This window comes from Mytilus galloprovincialis, chromosome 8, assembly GCF_965363235.1.
Source record: "Mytilus galloprovincialis chromosome 8, xbMytGall1.hap1.1, whole genome shotgun sequence".
NCBI lineage: Eukaryota > Metazoa > Mollusca > Bivalvia > Mytilida > Mytilidae > Mytilus > Mytilus galloprovincialis.
The window spans coordinates 10,531,211-10,552,808 of NC_134845.1; the positions used below are offsets into that span (position 1 = coordinate 10,531,211).

Sequence of the window (21,598 nt, forward strand, 5' to 3'; positions counted from 1 at the left end):
GTGACTTGAAAGGAAAGTTGTCTCTGTGGTAAGTATACCACATATCTTAAAGCTGTGTTCATAAAAAGAAGGCATCGTAAATCATTTTCTATTTAACAAATATATGGCCTACATACAATTTGTATATCTAAAAATCATATACACCTCTACTGATAGTTAGCATGGTCTTCATAAAATTCATATTTCTAAAAATCATATTCTATTGTGCAAATATACCTGGTCTAAATAAAAGGTAAAAATTAAACAAGTACATTCTATCGACCAATGCTTGGTCTATGAGTAATATATATTGAACAATTAAACGCTAAATCAGATACTTACCAAAAGTATGGTATTAATTCATAGTATTGTATCTAAATATAAAATTTTATGAACCAAAAAAATATATATGAAGTAATCTATATTTCGTAACGAATATATAGTCTAAAAATAACATCTTTTGACCAAATAAATGTCTTATAAAAAAGACATCTATTGAATTTTTTGTATAAAAGAGAGTAACAACTACAGACCAATATAAGGTCTATTATCAACATTTTAAAATAAAAAACCTGGATCTTTAAAAATGGGACGAAAGATACCAAAGGGACAGTCAAACTCATAACTCTAGAATAAACTGACCACGCCATGGCTAAAAATGAAAAAGACAAACAATAGTACACATGACACAACATAGAAAACTAAAGAATAAACAACACGAACCCCACCAAAAACTAGGGGTGATCTCAGGTGCTCCGGAAGGGTAAGCAGATCCTGCTACACATGTGGCACCCATCGTGTTGCTTATGTGATATCAAATCCGGTAAATAGTCTAATTCGGTAGGTCACATTCATGAAAGGGAAGGGGATTGTAGATACGACGTGAGGAACATATCCGATATCATTTGTGAAACGGTTATTACATAACGCTCAACCAACTCGTGATGGCGTCCGTAAAATGTACAAAGAGATGATTTATATATTAAACCGAATTAAATATATAATGACAAAACATAAAAATTACCAACCTGCAGTATACAAATACATGGTACAATGTATGTTACCAACATATGCTAACTGAATGCATTGTCTATATAAAATGTATATTTCTAGGTAAAATAGCTCAATTCATATTCTTTCGAATAGTACATTGGTACATGGTCTACATGTACATGTATATACATGTATCTAACAATCTTATTCTATTGAACGAATGTATGATCTTCCTCAACTGTATATTAATATCATATATTATTGAAACGATGAATGGTCTACATAAAATGCTTTTATGTAAAAAAAATATATATAAACGAAAAAATGGTATACATCAAATAAAATATCTAAAATATCATGTTCTTCTGAATAAAAATACCTGGTCTACATAAAGTGTAAATGTCTAAAAAGAAAAATTCTAATGAACAAATCAATGGTCTTCAAGTAATATCATTTGTACATGGTACAATATATGTAACCAACATAAATGAAATTACTATATGGTATAATATATGTAACCATCATCTATTGAATTACTTCATGGTACTTCATGGTACAATGCAAGTAACCAACATCTATCGAACATAATTATGTATATTTTAAGTAACATGTTCAAAAATCATATTCTCTTGAGTAAAACATTTATACATGGTCTACATAAATGTATATAAATGTATCTAATTACATTCATTGAACAAGTACATATTACTTATAAAATGTATATCTAGATATCATAGTATATTGAACTAATAAACAGTCTATATATTACGTTTTTTTTTTTATCTAAAAATCCAAATTCATTGAAAAATTAACGGTTAACATACAAATTACATTCAATTTAAAAGCGTGTCGACAGATACCAGAGTGACAGTCAAATTCATAGATCGAAAATAAACTGACAACGCCATGGCTAAAAGTAAAAGACAAACAGACAAATAATAGCACAGAAGACACCACATAGAAAACTGAAGACTTAGCAATACGAACCCCTTCAAAACCTGGGGGTGATCTTAGGTGCCCCGGAAGGAAAGGCAGAATCTGTGGCACCAAATGTGGCACCCGTCGTGTTGCTTATGTTATTACAAATCCGGTAAATAGTCTAATTCGGTAGGTCACATTTGTGAAAAGGGAAGGGTATTGTAGTTACTACATAAGGAACATATCCGATATCATCTGTGAAACGGTTATTCCGTAACGATCAACCAACACGTGATGGCGTCCGTAAAATTTACGAAGGTGTTGATCATATCTATGTTCTCTTATAATCTATATTGCTAACCAAATACATGGTCTATAAGTAATTTCAATTAATCAAACATATATTCTATACGTATAATATATTTACCAAATACATGGTTTATAAGTAATATTAATTTATGAAAGCATAGTATATACTTAATATATAATTACCAAATAAATGGTCTTAAAGTAAGACCTATTGACACATTATCTGTCAAATAAAGGCAACAGTAGAATACCGCTGTTCAAAATTCATAAATAGATTAAAAAAAATCTGAGTTACAGACTATAACTAAGGAAAATACATCAAATATAGGCGGAGAACTACGACACAACAGAAACACAGCAAAAAAATGTTACACACAGAAACGAACTATAGTGTAATAATGCCCATTTACCTGACTTGGTACAGGACATTTTAAGAAAACAATGGTGGGTTGAACATGGTTTTATTGACTAAAACCATGGTCTTTATATATTGTAATATTTGACTAAAATCATACTTGTCATCAAATACATGATCTGTACGTTAGATATATATTTAATGTTGTTTGCACCTGTCTTCAGTCGGGAATCTGATGTTCAGTAGTTGTCGATGTTAATTTGTAAAGTGTTTCTTGTTTTACATACCGTTTTTTCCTGTTTACTTTTAAAAATTAAGACTTTGATGAATAGTTGTCTCGTTGGCACTCATGCCACATCTTCTTATATTTATAGAACACGTACATTGTTTATAAGTAACGTCTCCTGACCAAATACCTGTCGAATTAATAAAATCTATCAAAAAGTATCTGGTTAAATAGATATTGACTCAAATTTGCTCTTTTAGTGTACATGTATATTGTTGTCGCTTTGATACATTCCCCATTTCCTTTCTCAATTTTATGTATTTACAAATATGATCTTTGACAAATACATAAGCTATATAAATATGTAATTAGGTATATGAATTGAACTTGTCACAGGCTAACAACATGGTCTTCATATTATATGTTTTTAACATTTTTCAATTGCTGCAGCTCGACTGAAATGTGAAATGAAGCCGTGTATTAGTTTCGAAACCTTGATACATGTAAACATGTTAATGTCAATATGTATTACGACGAGAACGAACAATTCAAACAACTTCTGATGAAGCTGGTTTATGTTACAAGCATTCCTAAATTGAGGCATTTTGTAAAAGAGTGACGAAAGATACCAAAGGGACAGTCAAACTAATAAATCGAAAAAAAACTGACAACGCCATGGCTAAAAATGAAGAAGACAAATAGACTAACAATAGTACATGTACACATGACACAAGATAAAAAACTAAAGAATGTAAACTATAAGGTATTTTACAAAATTCTTGAAAGTATACATAAAGGCAGCAGTAGTATACCACTCTTTGAAAATCATAACTCGATTGAGAGAAAATAAATCTGGGTTACAAACTAAAACAGAATGAAATATACACAAAAAAGATTGAACGGTAATATGAAACACATTATGATCTTATTTTATTTTTAAATAGCTCTACATTTTTAACAGTTGAATAAGTTATAGTTTACACAATCACTGAATTTGACACATATGTGTTACTACCTGTAATGTTTGGATGACAACGACTTAAACAATTGTCAATTACAATTTATATTCAAGAGGGAAATAATGATATTCAAGAGAGAGAAAAAAGAGGCAAAAACAAGTTTTAATACATTGTTAATTTATTGTTGCATGATAAACGTCTAGTGGCAAATATTGCATAAATATTTTAGAACTGGTTTTTATCGGGCTTATAATAAGAGATTTGCTATACAAGATCTCACAGAAGTCGTCAACTATTTAATTTATGTGAAACTGTCCTTATTTGGCATTTCTCAAGGATATTTCTTGAGCTCATTACATTGCTATTTCATATTTTGCTTTTCTTCTAAGAGCCTCTAATTTTTTATTTAATTATGCTTATGATAAAAACTGATAAATAACATTATATCTTGACATCATAAATGCATTTATCCTAAATCCAAAGGATTTTCTTTTACTCCAATCTTAAATTTGTTCAAATTAGTTTCATATTTTCCTTCTTTCCATATAAAACATTTCTGATTGGAATCAAAACTTTCAATGAATTGGTATATAAAACTTTCATCTGTTTTTATAAAAACAAATGTGCCATTCTGTAAAGAGAATATCATTAAGTGACCCTCTGACATAGAGAGCAAAGTTTTGTTTTCTGTATGGTGTTAGTTATATTTTAAATACATGTATATCAAAGCCTTTATTTCAATCAATATTTTTCTTTGCTTTACAAACTTTTTTATCATCTACTTCATATATTTCATATTTGAACAATTTCCCTGAAACTGAACATTTTGTTTCATTTTAATTGGAAATTTTTAGGCATTTTAGAAAAACTTTAGGCAGTTATAAAACGCCTGTCAACTTTTATTTTAGAACATGTCAGAAAATTCAGTCATTTACAAAACGTCTAAATTTATGATATTCCTGTAAGTAATAAATTACGACATTCGACAGTTTCTGCGACTTAATGAATCATAGTTAGAATACAATCGATGTTTAAACTTTAAACTAAAGAAAGTTTAAATAGTAATAATCGTAAACACAGCACTTTTCCTATTACTTTGCGATATGTTTTACATATCTGAAGCCAATATACATATATATCCGAGATGACAAGATTTTGAGAGAGCTCCTACTAATCATTATTATTATTATTATTAGTTAGAGTGCTTATATAGCACTTATATAAATAAACATTTACTTTAAGCGCTTTACAATGCATAAAAAAAACCAATAATACAAGTACATATAAACAAACTTAAAAATAGAATCAAAATAGAAACCGTAAAAATTACAACTCAATATATGAAAATTAAAAATCATTCATCAAAAATAATTTAAAACTATAAACAGGTTGAAAAAAATATTAAAACGAAATCAACAGATGATTAATATGTTATCAGTTCCAACGAAATATGCACGAACGAGCGAAGAGCCTTCTTCAAATATAGTCAACCATCTTAACCGTGTATAGTTAAAAAAATATTTATAAAATCCGAAATAAATACCTTGTTTACAAAATATGGATCCATAGATCAGAAAGAATGGGTAATAAGACATATTGTGTAGAAACTGACTAAGGGTCATTCACCCAAAAGATCGGAATACAGGGTTACCTAAAGGGTTGGGGTAATGAAAATTTTCAAGCAAACTAATCCTTTTTCTGAATAAAAATAATTTGTCTTTTCACTAAGCACCTGTTAAGATGTATATAAAATGTTAAGCCTATAGTTAAAAGTTAATAAAAAATGTGTATTTTAAAAGTATATGTATACATCATCATATATACCGTTTTATGTATTTTCAAAGATTGACCGTTAATCTTCAATGAGTGTACATTTCATATACAGTTATACTGATATACAGTCAGCATGAACAATAACAAATGTACAATTCATATGCCTCTTAAAAATGTTAACAGCATTGCGTGTCCTGAAGTAGCTGTGCATGTTTCATTTGTCGGCGTACACTCTTGTTTTCAGTTTAAAGAAATTCGAAATCACTGGATATTATTGTTGGGCAAAACGACAATAAAAAAGGAAAGATCAAAACTTGCGAAAAAAAAGCTTACCAATCCCAAGCACCTAATTTCACATTCCTCTAGCTCGGTTATTAATATGGTTCTAGTTGTGTACTGATGTGATATGAACTGAAATCTTCGTCTTTTTTTGGAATGAACAATTTTTTCTATTACTTCTTCATTATATTTTATATAGCTCGTAGGAGGGTAATAAGTTCTTTCTACATTTATGAAACTCGTCATGCTCTTTTATAAAACCCTTCATACTCTTTAAATAATGGCTACGATGGATCATGATGAGAAAAACAAATACATTTTTTTTAATCTATCAAAACAATAGATCAGTTACCTTCAATGTTGTTCTAAAAATATGGTTTAACGTATATTATACAATGTAATTAGAGCATGGTGATCTAGTTGACAAAATTAAAACAAATAATTAATGTATATTGATAAATATAACAAAGATAAGTATTGCCATTGCATTTATAGAAAAAAATCAAAGAACTCAACGGAAATATGACATACCACAAGATTTACAACTGTTAATCATTGTTATAAGGTGTCGTATGAAATATTATCAAATACTTTAATTATCTATAAAGGAAAAACATAAACAAAAATTTCATTTGTTTTTATATTGGACTTACTCAATGCGGCTAGTAGTTTGAGAACATATGGATATGTTTGTCATTATCTTAATATAAAGAAATATTTCAATATTTCATTCCTTTCCTGTGCTACCTTTCATATTGAGACTTAAACAAGAGTTACCTGCTGTAAGAGTATAGTTTAAAGGACACGACACAGCAAAACATGTACAGTCTTCTTCCGATGGTATGCAAGAACAGGAATTTCTTGGGGTTTTTATAAAACCAAAACCCTTCGTAAAGTCACAACGGCATGTTGTGTCTTTATTTGTAAATTTATCATCAACAAGGTTCTGTCCGATTTCAAGGCATTTTGATTTTTGAAAGATACACTGGCTGGACGTATTCGACCAAAACTTAAAAGGCTGATATCGTTTAGATGAGCAATCAGTATTACGTCGTAGTCCGCTGATAATGTATTTTTGTCCTGCAATCAATTATAAATAACATTCATTACAGAAAGAATATTGAAATAGCAAACAGTAACTTTTAAAAATGTTTATAATATTTTACAAACTACATTACGCTTAGATGTTTCCTGTAAACTGAAGTACTAGTTAGTAACACTTAAATACACATATAGATATAGGAAGATGTGGTGTGAGTGACAATGAGACAACTCTCCATCCAAATAACAATTTATAAAAGTTAACCATTATAGGTCAATGTACGGCCTTCAACACGGAGCCTTGTCTCACACCAACATTACTAGTGTAAAACCATTCAAACGGGAAAACCAACGGTCTAATCTTTATAAAAAACGAGAAACACGTATAAATTACATAAACAAACGACAACTACTGTACATCAGATTCCTGACTTAGGACAGGTGCAAACATTTGCAGCGGGATTAAACGTTTTAATAGTACCAAACTTTCTCCCCTTTTCTGAAATAAAAGCATAACATCACAACATAGAAAACCACACGATAAAATATCAATTGGAAGGCCTAACTCAATCAAAAAACGTACATTAACACACTATGAACGAATAAATTAGATCTGCGAAACCTGAATGCAAATGAAAGTTTTTTAACATATTGGTGTTATATTGTATCGAAATTGAAATGTAGAAGAGGTACCATCCGAAATTATATGAACAATCATTCAACATTATATTGGTCACAAACAGAAGAAAACACGTATAGAAGTTTTTAATTGCTTTTATGAAAAGTAAAATTACAAAATATCGTATTGCGAGGAAAAAACATCAAACAAGTACTACACAACTGTCATATTCCTGAATTAGTACAGGTATTTCCTTATTGATAAATTGTCAATTATACCAGATTGTATAGCTAGCTAAGCCTTGCATTTGTGTAACAATCGCATACAATAAAGATAAAATAAAAAAAATAAAACAATAAGTAAACGAATGGTTAGAAGGCTGTGTCATTAACTATTGCATTATTATAAAAACCGTGACTATTGGGTTAAATATGAGTAATGTTACTTATATTTCATATTAACTTGAATTTATCTTTATTTTCACATGTAGAAGCCGCAATAAAAAAAAGTATGTACATTATGCTAATGCATTAAAATACACAAATAATGGCACGCCATCATATTATTCAAACTCAATTGACAAAACATTTATTGTTTTCACGTAATATGTGTTGTGTTCTTAAAGTCATATGAAACTTCAAATTAATAAGAATGATACATATGTTTTTTTTTATAACTGAATGGATAGTTTGTATTATAAAACTTATTTGCATATACCTTTTTCTCAAGATCATTTTATAGTTTGTCCAAATTTAGAAGAAACTTTTTTTATTTGTTTGTTTCCAGTAAACAATTCGTCGATATGTTTTCAGTATTTAGTGAACCCTGTGACAATTTTGTACATGTTATATATGTACTCAATATCCAGGCTTCTGTTATGTTGATTGTTTACTCTAAGGTGACAATCGCTAAACTACGGCTTCAAAACACGACAATAATAAGCTGCCATATTTTCACACCAAAATAGACCGAAAGAAACAATTATACGATATGAATGCGTAAAAATTATAAAATCGTGCACAGAAGCCTAAGTTCATGATATATACATAAATTGGTTCAAGAATTTGATAAACATTATTTTTCACTTGTCACTCGTTTGATATGACTTTAATTTCGAATGATTAAGTAGTGTTGTAATTATTCTTCAGGATATCAGGATTTTTGTCTATCTGCATAAATGCAAAAATTTCTAGATAGATTTTAATGTGAAATTTCAATGTAGGTTAAAGAAGTTTTATTTTGAACTAAGCATGTATTTCGCATATTATTATCAAGAATAACTTGAATGCTTATGTTTTTGTTTTCTTTTGTTAATACAAACGTCTTCGAGTTTTAAGAGATTTTCAATAGAACTTGAATTGGTACAGGCATTTTCTTATGTGGATTAAACCCATATAAGATTAAAACAATTTAAAAATTATAAGACTTACAAAATACAAAAGAAATTGCACAATCAAGGAATGATGAAAGTAACTTGGAGTACTGATACGTTTGAAAATAGTTAAAAATACTAACCAAAACTAACATAGTCTGGGTCTTCACAGGATTCATTATATGTCTGGTTATGTTCATCAAATAAACAGGAATACTGTTGTTTTGAAGTTTCTATGCAAACATATTTAGATCGTATTGCTCTCTGTGATAGGTCAGGACAAGACATATTAAAAGCTAAGGTAACTGGTAAAAATACACCTATCCAAATAAACTGGAATAAACAAACATGTAACTGCTAACATTTTCGTAGAGCAAAATATATTGCAATATGTTAGAACCATATAGTGCAGTTTTAAATAAATACCAGAATCAATACTAATATTAAAATTGTGTGCAATATCATAAAAGATATTTTCAATGTGGAACAATAATTTTAGACTACGCATGAATAAATGGATGCTGCATTTAGAATCGCATTGAAAGTATTATTGTATTTGTTCTGTCGATTTGTATATAGCTATAAACAACAACAACAGAAATAATACAGATCTTGGTATATTCTTACGCGTGTAATATACAGAAGATAACATATTTAGCTAGGCTGTACTCGTTGAAGTTATGCGTTTAAAATTTCCTACATCCTCAGCGAAATAATAACGGGTATATTAATTTTTTTATATTTTAATTTGTTATATATTATTAGTTACATAGTGTACTAGTGACCTGATATGATTATATATGAGGTCAGCAAATTCTATATGGGGTGAAAGAGAAGCTCGAATCCCTACATGTATATAGAGTTTTCTGACCCAATATGTATCGTCATTATGTCGTATTAGAGATTTCCAATAAAATGACATACGTACCTAACTCGACGTACGCACGTAACGGGACCGGTTATTGCTTTACCAATTAATTTTGTTAAATGCGTTACTCAAGTTTTAACTAAGCATTCCTAAACTATGAAATCTATTCATAATAAATTTTATCAATATTAAATATTTCTAAGATGATGAAAAACGAAAGAAATCATGATTTTTATATATCACGTGATTATTGAGATTCCCGCCTAAACTTCACTGTCATAAGACCACGTATATATACGTATCTTTACCTATCATACGATTCATTTGAGTTGTCTTTCATGGTTTTTACAATGACTTTGATTTTCAGATATACTTATCTTTGCAAAATTTAATGAACCTTTATTATTTGATATTTGTATTGATTTTGTTTGTCGTTATCAGATAGATTCTTCTTTTCGATTTTTAACATGTTTAATGTTTTATAATATTTAATTTCCGTGGGTATCAATTTATATAGATTTTGTCGTAATTTCAGAAAAAAAAAATGAACTCAAAATGTTAATCAGAACGTGTCTCTGTTAAATTTGATAACTTGGATTTCATCATACTTTATTAAGTATCATTTTAAACGTTCTCTTCTTCTGCACTTATATATATATAATCTCCTCAATTTACAATCTTCTGAAAAGAAATCAACAGGGAAAACGTACGTCAACGGGAAGTGAATATTTAAAAAAAAAACACATTAATACAGGTCATGTACTTCTTTTAATTTTAATAGTTGACATATACTTTTCTTTCAAATGAAAGTCAACGAACAATAAAAAAAGAAAATTGTAGTTGATACTAATGTGTGTAAATAAATGTGTACACCAATTCGTTATATAGATTGTAATTTGGAAGTTGTACTTGATTAGCAAGTGATGACTAATAATCTGCATTGATCACTGTGGATAGTAAACTATCAACTTATCATAGTACATAGTAATTAGCTAAAAAATATCCTGTACCCAGGCCAAGTATTTCTGATTAAAAGTCGATGAGAATGTCTATTTACATAGTTGTTACATTTTTGAGACAACTATAATGTCACTTCAGTCTTTACGGGAATTTTCTTTTTACTCGTATTCATCCGATTAGAAGTAGATTTTAAAGCTATCGCATATATTGATTGAGTTAGCGAAAATTTTAAGTTTCAATTTTTGTCCCGCTTTGGAGGTATATATATATATATAACATACGTACTTATGAATATAATTATTTTCTGTGACTGTATCTTACATTAATTTGTAGGATCCTTTACTATAGATAATTTAGCTGATCTGTAACAATAACATCTTCATGCCTTATATATCATGTACTGTAGTACGCCGCTAGATTAAAACTGACGTGGAAAGGTAACACATGCCCACCGAAAGCTCTTTTTTTGAGAGCCCAGGTGGTCGTGTGGTCTAGCGGGACGGCTGCAGTGCAGGCGATTTGGTGTCACGATATCACAGTAGCATGGGTTCGAATCCCGGCGAGGGAAGAACCTAAAATTTGCGAAAGCAAATTTACAGATCTAACATTGTTGGGTTGATGTTTAGACGAGTTGTATATATTATATATATATAAAAGTGCCAGATCCAATGACAGGATCACCAGTGAAGGTGTTACACGACTGAAAAAAACCCATTTTATATTCATATTTATATACTTGTATATATGGGATTGACTGGTAGCAGGCTAGCCTCGAAAACAAATTCAATTATTTTGTTAGACCCCCTGATCGAATGACTTTAAGACTATTTTTTCGGCTTCTCCACCAAGCATGATTCATTCATTCACGAGCAAGAGCAGGTATTGGTTTACTCGTGTAAAGACTAGTGTGTCTTTACAGTGGTGACGCTCTCTTGTTACCTAGCATATGAAAATGCGACTCTTAATTGTCGGGCATGTTTCAAAAGGTATATGTATTTATCATTATAATTAATTTTCATCATCCTCAATATATATGTAATATTTGTCGCTGGATATAAGACATACATCAGTATCATCATCATCATAAGTACTATAGCTTGAGGCTTAATCTTCGTCGTAAGTACATGCATTATATATAGCTGTAGGCTTCTTCGTCGTAAGTATAACGTGAGGCTTAATTCGTATCTGATATTTTAGCCAGATTATGTCGAGAACTTATTTTACGCATGCATCTCTATGATACATAGTTTTTATAAATATCCAAGTTAAAGCCAATGGAGATCATTTATCAAATGATCATGTCACAATTAAAACAGATAGAAAGGGATTGACTCGTGAGACTGAAACGAAGCATAACAACAGCTAGCCATTTCTAGTATTTCCAAATAAGCTCCATGTACCGAAATGATAGTATCCACAGCTGCTGAACACTATTTTAAAAACAACTACAACTAATAAATAAAGAATAATTATCCCGTTTATAATATTGATCAACTATGTCGTACTGTTACACCATTGTCCTAGTACGGATGTGACTGTCCCAAGTCAGGAACCTTTAATTCAGTGCTAGTCGTTTGTTGTTGTGTTTTCGTTGATTTTTTTTAACATTAATTTGGCTGTTAGTTTTAGTTGTTTTACATTTGTCATTTTGTGGCCTCTTATAGCTGACTATGCTGTATGGACTTGATTCATTGTTGAAAGCCCTTCGTTGGACTATAGTTGTTTAAATTTCTGTGTCATTTGGTCTCTTGTGAAGAGTTGTCTCATTGGCGATCATACTACACCTTGTTTTTTTTGTACATCACAAATTATAATAAAACATTCATAGACAGTCTAGAAAAGCGAGACCTTTTGTCATGTCAAAAGTACAGAGTATCTGTAGGACCATTAGTGGTCATAACTGTTTAGCAGATTTTATGTTTTTCAAATTCAAATTCAAATTCAAATTCAAATTCAAATATTTTATTGGACAAAGCACATATGATACAATGCGTATTCCAAGATACAAACACATTAAACATGACAATTTATGCAAATACAACATAAAGAAACATTTCAAGTACTAATTATATATATAATATCACAGTATTATACTTATGGTAGACCAACTGACATTAGATTATGTAGTGCCCATGTGTCCATTAGATTACACGTCAGTATCACATGTCTGTGTTCCGTGAGCTACTAAATCACGGGAAAAAATCCAATTCAGTATGTAGTCTTAAACTTTTAAATCACATGCGAGATGCCTAATGTTCAAACATTGTTGTTTTTAAAAAGTATTTATCAAAGTCAAACGACAATCATTTAAGTTTTTTTCTTCGTGCAATACAATTTGTGATCATGACCGGATCCAAGATATTTGAAAAAGGGTGTAGTTTTCTATAATTGAATTTAAATTGACGAGCGGAGTGATACAAAAAACAATTTGGACAATTATACGCTAAAAATGATATGGATTTTAAAACTTATTTAGCGATCGAAAAGGGGGAGTACGCCCTCTACCCCAGTATCCTCGGATGCAAGTTTAGGTATACTTAAACAAAAACCTCGCCTCATAATTTGGTATAGGTAAAGACGAAAAAGTACTTTTGAAAAATATGAATTTCTGCCCACATCAAATTATCTTCAATTAAATTATAGAAAAATATTATTTTGTTTTAAAAGTCGAGTACACCTTTTACATTCGGGTGTGTTGGAATCTACTTTAAACGTTAAATCTTTTTAAAACAATAAAAAGGCAACCTTCTCGCTTCGGAATTCGTTATTTTAATATTTCCATGCTAACTTTCGTCTTTGTAGTTTTTAAAATTCATAATTTGAGAAGAACTAAAATATGGGTCAAGTGAAATGACAAGAAATGATGGGTGTGTTTGATTACAAGTTGCTAATTTACTTGTTCCATTATATTATTTGTGTCAATAAAATCATTCAAAGTTTAGTGACAAAATATTTAAAGAGTAAAAAAATTAGTTGGGGTTGATTTTTACGGACGGTATATTCCAGCAAACAATGCGTGTTCAAAGAGCAAAACATGCATGCAGTGTATGCTCCACTCCGTCATGCTTCAATGCAGTAGGACGAAATACGTTGAGTTAGGTCGGTTATGTCGAGTAAAGTCATTTTATTGGAAATCTCTATTAGGTCAATAGCACACTACGTATCGAATTTATCTTACCGAATATCTTTATTAAAAGTGGTATGTACACTAGTGGTCTATAAAAGTGATCAAGTCTTCAAAATTACTAATATTTTTTTTCAATGCTATACATGTTACACTCAGATTGACGTCCGGTCTCTAATCGACGTCCGTGCTTCAATTCGAGGTCCAAACCTGACTTCACATTCTCATATCAAGGTCAACTAATTGAACTATCTTATTGAGGTCCAATGTGACGTTATGAATTACAAAGACGTCTGATCGATGAGAGTCTCCTCTCATTGCAATGTCCATAAATTGTACTGAATCATTTACTTCAAAACTCATCGTTGTTTATTTTATCTGCATTGTTTCGTCTTTTTTGTGAAGAAGCTAAAAGAAACGATAACTTTTTTTTATGTTATTATCCAAATAAAAGGACAAACATCAGAAATGACGATAAGTCAATCGCCGACATCATATTAGTATTACATCTCCATTTGTATTCATATTTTGGCGCAAGACGTTCATATTCTCGAACTACGTTTTCGTTTTCCTTTCTTGTTCATATAGAAAAAACATATACAGGGCAGTACATGTATACAGACTAATGAATAAAAAGTACGACCATTTGTTGAAAAAAATGAAAATTATGTCATGTTTTTTTCAACAACCTTTTGAGGTTACTGTTCAATTCACCCTTTAATAAAGATTAGATTTCATAAAATCGACATCGATTAGAAAAGCCAAAAATTGGACGTCAATTTGAGAACAATGTAGATAAATGGGATAAAACATTAGCCGTCGATTTGGAATGTTATTTAATTGTGACGTCAGATTTGACGTCGATTTGTGAAACGGACGTCGATAAGACCCTAACGTCTATCTAATTGTAGTGATATTACTTACCATTTCCTTCGTGTATTTGTACAACACAAAAATTGATTGGTTTGACGTCCTTGAAGTTTATTATTTACGAAGTAGGATTTGATTAAATTAGTTTTATCAAAATCAAGATATCATAAGCAAACACAGTTTAAATTATTTGTTCCAACATTATTATCTAAAATAAAAATAAAGGATAAATACGCAGTTTTAAAAAGTTTGAACAAACTTGCTGAATCACTTCTTTTATATCTTTCTGAAATGGTTTATTTCGATAGACATGTTCACAATAAGCCGATACCGAAACCGAAACCGAAACCAAAAGTAGAAGTGTGGTAAATGGTAAATGTGTATAATGTTAATTAAATCAAGCCTTTTACTCCATTATATTGTTGGAAATCTGAACACACAAAACGGAGTATTACTTCAATTCACCAATTCACATGATTCTATCAAAAAAGCAAAGTTAAATTTAACCATAATTAAATACACTAATGCAAGATATATACAGTTTAAGATGTTGACACCGTTTTTCTTTATGATGTACACTATTCATGAAGCATGGTTCGTCGTAGGGAAAAACTGCACATAGTTCTACAATAGGTGCAATATCATTCAGACTTCGTCTATAAAGAGAACCTCTTATACAATATATTTTCATTCGTCTTATGATCTTCTACATGAACTCATCTTGCACGAATCTTTTGCTGGACAAATTTGCTTTGATAGCGGATAATTACAATTTTGATTGCGTAGCTGCCTTTCAGTATATGGTGTTTTAATAGGATGTTCTGATGGATATATGATATTGACAAGAAGGTAATAATCATGAGGAAACGGTAATATCTAGTATGGGCTGATCGTATCTATCAATCTTCGAGTCATCGCGTAATTGTTATGACTTAGGAAACCAAAGTATATGTATCTTATTTTCTTTCCTGTGTCTAATATGACTTGCGTATGAATACAGTGTATTTGACGATGTCCAACATATCACAATGCCTAGTTTTCGGTTGGGCGAATTATTCTATAGCAGGTGTCATCAATAGATCCAACTACTTCCAATTCTGGCCAATCACCGTTCATCGATTCTCGTTCTTCAACTGAAGGCCATGTTATCATTGATTTGAAAGATTGATGACCAATTTGCCAAGTTTCAGGGACAGCTTTATGAACTAAAGTTTTTCAAGCATCAAATATCAAAGCCATTTGTTCAAATGTAGGGTAACATCTTAACTAAATCAAAAATAATTAAATGTTAATTTTGCAAGCTTATAAATAAAGGCAACAGTAGTATAGCGCTGTTCGGAAGTCATAAATCGATTGAGAGAAAACAAATCCAGAGTACAAACATAAACCAAGGGTAACATATATAACTATAAGAGGAATACAACGAAACAACAGAAGCACTGAAGTGCAACAAAAAAACAAAAGACAATGCAACACACACGGAAACGAGATATACGATAACAGCTGCTTTATTCCTTACTTGGTACAGGACATTTAAAATAAATGGTGCGTTGAACCTGGTTTTGTAGCTAGCCAAACCTCCAGCTTTTATGGCAATTTTACTAATATCACTAAAATGACAACATTACACGACAGGACTACAAGTAAATGCAAGAACATTAAGACAGAGAACTACACAAATAAACAATACAATAGTGCATTACGACATGCTTATCAAAGGTAAACGGCCTATAATTTAATACACAAGATCCGCGTGTCGTCTACAGAGGACTCATCAGTGAACCCCAGATCATAGTAAGAAAGCCAAACAAGCACAAAGTTGAAGAATTTGATGATCCAAAATTTCAAAAAGTTGTGCCAAATACGGCCAATGTTAGTTAAGTACATGTACCATCTCTGTATTCATCTGTCTTATTCTGCTTATAGCTTTCTTGAGGATCAATTATACTTCATTAAAACTATCTAATGTTTATACTGAAGATGAACAAAAATTTCAACCTCGCACAAGAGGGACAATCAAATGTGCTTCCAGAAAAAGAAAAGAAAAAAAGGAAATGGAGAGAGAAAACATAAAAATGTATAACAAACTGTTAAAAGTAGTTTTGCCGAAAGCACACTAGCTTTTTTGGTCCTCCTCTTCTGAAACAGCTTAACAGTAGTCACATAATTATATTGAAATAAAACAAATTACCTTTATAAATGTTTGTTGTGGTCAATGTGTAAAGTTTCTCTCTATGTATATAGTCGGAACGATATTGCACATTTTGTAGAACTTTGTGCAGTTATTTTCCGTCGACGACACTTGCTTCATGATTAATGTTTATCATCAGTAAATTTGTATCTACGTCTTAAAGTCATAAGAAACCTCAAATTAAAAAGAAATACGCGTATGTTTTTAATAACTAAATGGATAGTTTTCATTATACAACTTATGTACAAATACTTTTTTGTGAGGAAAATTCTTTAATTTGTCCACATTTAGAAGAAGTTTACTTATTTTTAATTGCTTCCTTCGAGGAAGCGATTCGCCGACATATGTTCCGTATGCATAGTGACCTTAGCGTAACCCTCCTCGTAAAAATCCGGTGATCGCAATACGCATGGATCTGTCATTAAAAAAAGAATTATCTGATTGCACATGTTAAACACGTTCTCAATACCCATGCTTTTTTGTTATTTGTTTACTATAAGGAGACACTCGGTAAACTTTGGCTTTAAAACACGGCATTTAATGGGCAGCCATATTTGTTAAATCATAACAGACAGAGAGAAAAAAAAATTGCCGATTAAACTATATATTTGCGTAAAAAATGAGAAATTCGTGCACGGAGGACTAAGGTCCTCAATTTTTGTCAACTTCGTACTTTATTTGGCCTTTTAAACTTTTTTGGATTCGAACGCACTGATGAGTCTTTTAAAGACGAAACGCGCGTCTGGCGTATATACTAAATTTAGTCCTGGTATCTATGATGAGTTTATTTATGATAAATACATACATCGGTTCAAGAATTGAAACATTATTTTTCATCACTCACTCGTTTAATATAACTTTAATTATATGTTTCTTGCATTAGTGTCTTTGATACTCGTTGAATTTAACTTTAATTGTTGTATAGGTAAATGTTACTTTTTGAATTAATTAATACTACATCAAGTGTTTTCAAATTTCGAACAATGTAATAGAGTAAAAAGGATAAGTTAATTAAATATTATAAACATTTACCATTTTTCCGACTACTATTTTTGGTTTCGGTATAGGTATCGGTTTCGGTATCGGTATCGGTTTCGGTATCCGCTTATGGTGAACTAACCAGAATAATTCAGTCGTTATATTCCGCTTACTACATTAACGCCTGAATGCATGGACAATGAAAAATCTTCAATCAACCATTCGGAATTAGCTCGGGATTTACCTATCTCGATAAAATTGAGCTAATTGCTGATTGGTCACCTTTTCTACAGGGCACCAATCAAAATCCAGGATTCGTGAATAGTTTTTATCGTGTAAGGAATTCAGGCACTCACAAGTAGGAGAGATCGATTACGGGGAGGGACTGAATTATTCTGGGGGTTAATGGTGAACATGTCTTATACTAGTCAAGTACATAATCTAGAAGTCATTATAATTTGTTAATTAGTTTGCATTTCGTCCTCTATATGCAGTTTTTTTAGATGTTTTGTCTAGTTTCTTTTGTCATGATTGTCATAGTGTGTTAGATAAACATTTGTATTTTTATTTAGTGATGACAATTTTTACTTGTATGCTGCCCAAATCGGCTATGATATTTTATTAAAAACTAAATGTTTATTATATTCTTAAAATATATTTTTGAATTATGTTCTATGTTTTATATCTCATATTTTATGTATGTGTATGTCCTGTACGTACAAGATGTGAGTTTTTACAAATCATAATTTGTATAGGGTTTTTGTACAAGTTATAAGATTTTTGAAAATACCTGTTTGCACCAGATGCATCCCTAAAATTAATCTGCTTAATGTCTGAAATTCAAATTTATGTACTTCAACCTAACATTTAGTGCTGTTTTTCTCGTTCACAAACTAGAAATAAGGATACATGAATGGTTTAAATTCTATTTTTAAATTTCTCCTCATACCAAAATCATATCCATAAAATGCTTTTCGTGTTTTTTTTTTATTTCAATGTTCAGTATTAAACTGTATCATGAAGTCAGGGAAATATAACAGAAATATACGAAACAAATAAAATACTGTGAACATGCATTACCCATTTGTGTTAAGTGGTCCTTCAAACACTGATAACATTTACAACCTTTGGTTGTTGACAGTTCGACGATTGAGCTCCAAAATTTCCGTTTTAGCAGTTAAATAGTTGTGAAGTGTATTACTTTACTGAACTATATAATGAATTTAGTATTTCGAGAGAGAGAATTCACACTGAAGGATAGGGAATTACCCCAAATTTGAACATTTGTAATTAACTTTCTGTGAATTCGAAATAGAATGGAAATATGTAGGATCAAACTGGACATGACAGTCATCAACCACACAGAGAGATATAACAAATAACATACAAATAGACAGTATTGAACACAAAAACAAACAAGAGCATGCAGGTGAAACACGTGAAAAACACACTTAAAAGATCAAGATCTGTAAATGTACAAAATGGTGAAAGAAACAAACGAGTGAAAAAAATCAGAATTTCATTAACTTTAATCGTTTATGTACGATCTAACCAACGAGTTAAAATCTTTAATGATTGAGTTTTTGAATACATAGACGATGTAGAGAAAGACTTTGTAAATGATATTGTTGAAAATATAACAAAAATGATTAAAACTAAATCAACAAAGTGGAGGACGAATTTAAAACAGAAGTGAATCTGTAAATAAAAGAATTGGCAGCATTGTAGATAAACTGAGGCGCAATTACTACATAAGTAAGCCGCCTACCAAAACCAATAACAACAACAACAAGATAAACTGAGAGTTATCTTTTAAAATTTGAAAACAGAGAATGAATCGGCGTTCAATAGCATCGACCCGTGCAATAACTATGATAATTTACTCAGATATCAAAAACATGGTGCAAATGAAAACAAATACAGAAACGATATCGATGATAGTGACCTAAACTGTGTGACAAGTAGGGAAGAAGTGAAAAATACAGTGTATAAAGCGAAGCTGGGTAAAGACATTGGTAAGGATAAAAAACCTTGACTTGTTACATAAACTTGTTAAATTCTGTTTTAACGAAGGATAAGTGACGAACGAATGGCTCACAAGTATAATGACTCCGATTCCGAAACCCAAAATGAATCAGTTAAACCAGTTACATGTAGAATACCGTCCCATTTCAATTATATCCATACCATGCAAAATAGATGCAGATATATTAAATAAATGACTTATTTTTTGGTTCGAGCAAATTGACATTTTAGCGGAAGAACGAAACAATTTCCGAAAAAACAAAAGTTGTTTAGGTCATCTTTATGTATTACAACCTATTGTAAAGAACAGAAAACTTAAAAAGAAACAAAACATTAATAAGTATCGACATTAATGGGTTATTTCTAAAGGCTATTAAATCCTCATATAGACGCATTTAAGCTAGAAAATAATTTGACTGATATTTTTCCTGTTAATTTTGGTGTGAAAATCGGCTGTGCAATGTCGCCTTCATTATTTTCTATTTATATGAATGACCTAGCTGAAGACATACGTGCTCTTTATATTGGTGTTGACATTGTTGATTTGAAAGTTTCAATTTTGCTTTATGCTGATGATATTGCACTTATCGCGCCAGACGAAAAGAGTCTTCAAAATATGTTAACCTTTATTCATTCTTGGTGTGTGAAATTGAGATTGACTTTAAATGAAACCAAGACCTATTTATTCATTTTCGTAACAAAAATGCTCATAGATCTTCTTCAATTTTAAATGTGGTGATATGCCTATTAGCTTTCACAATGCATACAGATATTTAGGATTACATATAAACGAATATAGATATACGACCCGAGAGATAACAAGATCCACCAGCCGGACGCTTTCAGCAATTAACACTTAACTTTTATCATGTGAAGGGTTGTCATTTGATGTTATACAAAACTTTATAAAACACTTTTTGAACCCGTGTTATTACATAGAGCCGGATTGTGGAGACACAACAACTGGAGAGAACTCAAACAATTCAGGACAAGGCATGTAGACTCTCTATGGGGAGTTCATCAAATGCTCCGAATATAGCGGTTTCAGGTGATATGGGTTTTTAATCAACCGAACATTTAGAAACGTAACGTCTATTTTTGAGAGAAGGGTATACGTATGACTACAGAATTACACACAAGGTCCATATGTAGGGTATGAATATTTCTCGATCATGGGACAAGAAATGTTATGAAATAGCACATAAACTTGGTATACATGAAATTATTGATAGCCAATATTCCAACAGAAATAGTTATCAAAAGTACCAGGATTATAATTGTGTACGCCGGACGCGCGTTTCGTCTACATAAGACTCACCAGTGACGCTCATATCAAAATATTTATAAAGCCAAGCAAGTACAAAGTTGAAGAGCATTGACGATCCAAAATTCCAAAAAGTTGTGCCAAAGACGGCTAAGCTGATCTATACCTGGAATAAGAAAATCCTTAGTTTTTCGAAAAATTCAAAGTTTTGTAAACAGGACATTTATAAAACAAAAATGACTACATTATTGATATTCATGTCAACACCGAAGTGTTGCAACTGGGCTGGTGATACCCTCGGGGACGAAACGTCCACCAGCAGTGGCATCGACACAGTGGTGTAAATAGTTATCAAAGGTACCAGGATTATAATTTTGTAAGCCAGACGCGCGTTTCGTCTACATAGGACTCATCAGTGACGCTCATATCAAAATATTTATAAAGCCAAACAAGTACAAAGTTGAAGAGCATTGACGATACAAAATTCCAAAAAGT

General features: G+C 30.9%; 1 protein-coding gene across 1 annotated transcript in view; it reads right to left on the bottom strand.

Annotated features, from left to right (window-relative positions):
- Positions 1 to 21,598, bottom strand: part of LOC143043106 (uncharacterized) — a 69,274-nt gene that overhangs the window by 41,395 nt on the left and 6,281 nt on the right. The window contains exons 2-3 of the mRNA XM_076215567.1: positions 8,967 to 9,156; positions 6,569 to 6,871 (exon numbers count right to left, since the gene is read on the bottom strand). Of these exons, the coding sequence (XP_076071682.1) occupies positions 6,569 to 6,871; positions 8,967 to 9,156 (493 nt within the window). The remainder of the gene's footprint in view (positions 1 to 6,568; positions 6,872 to 8,966; positions 9,157 to 21,598) is intronic.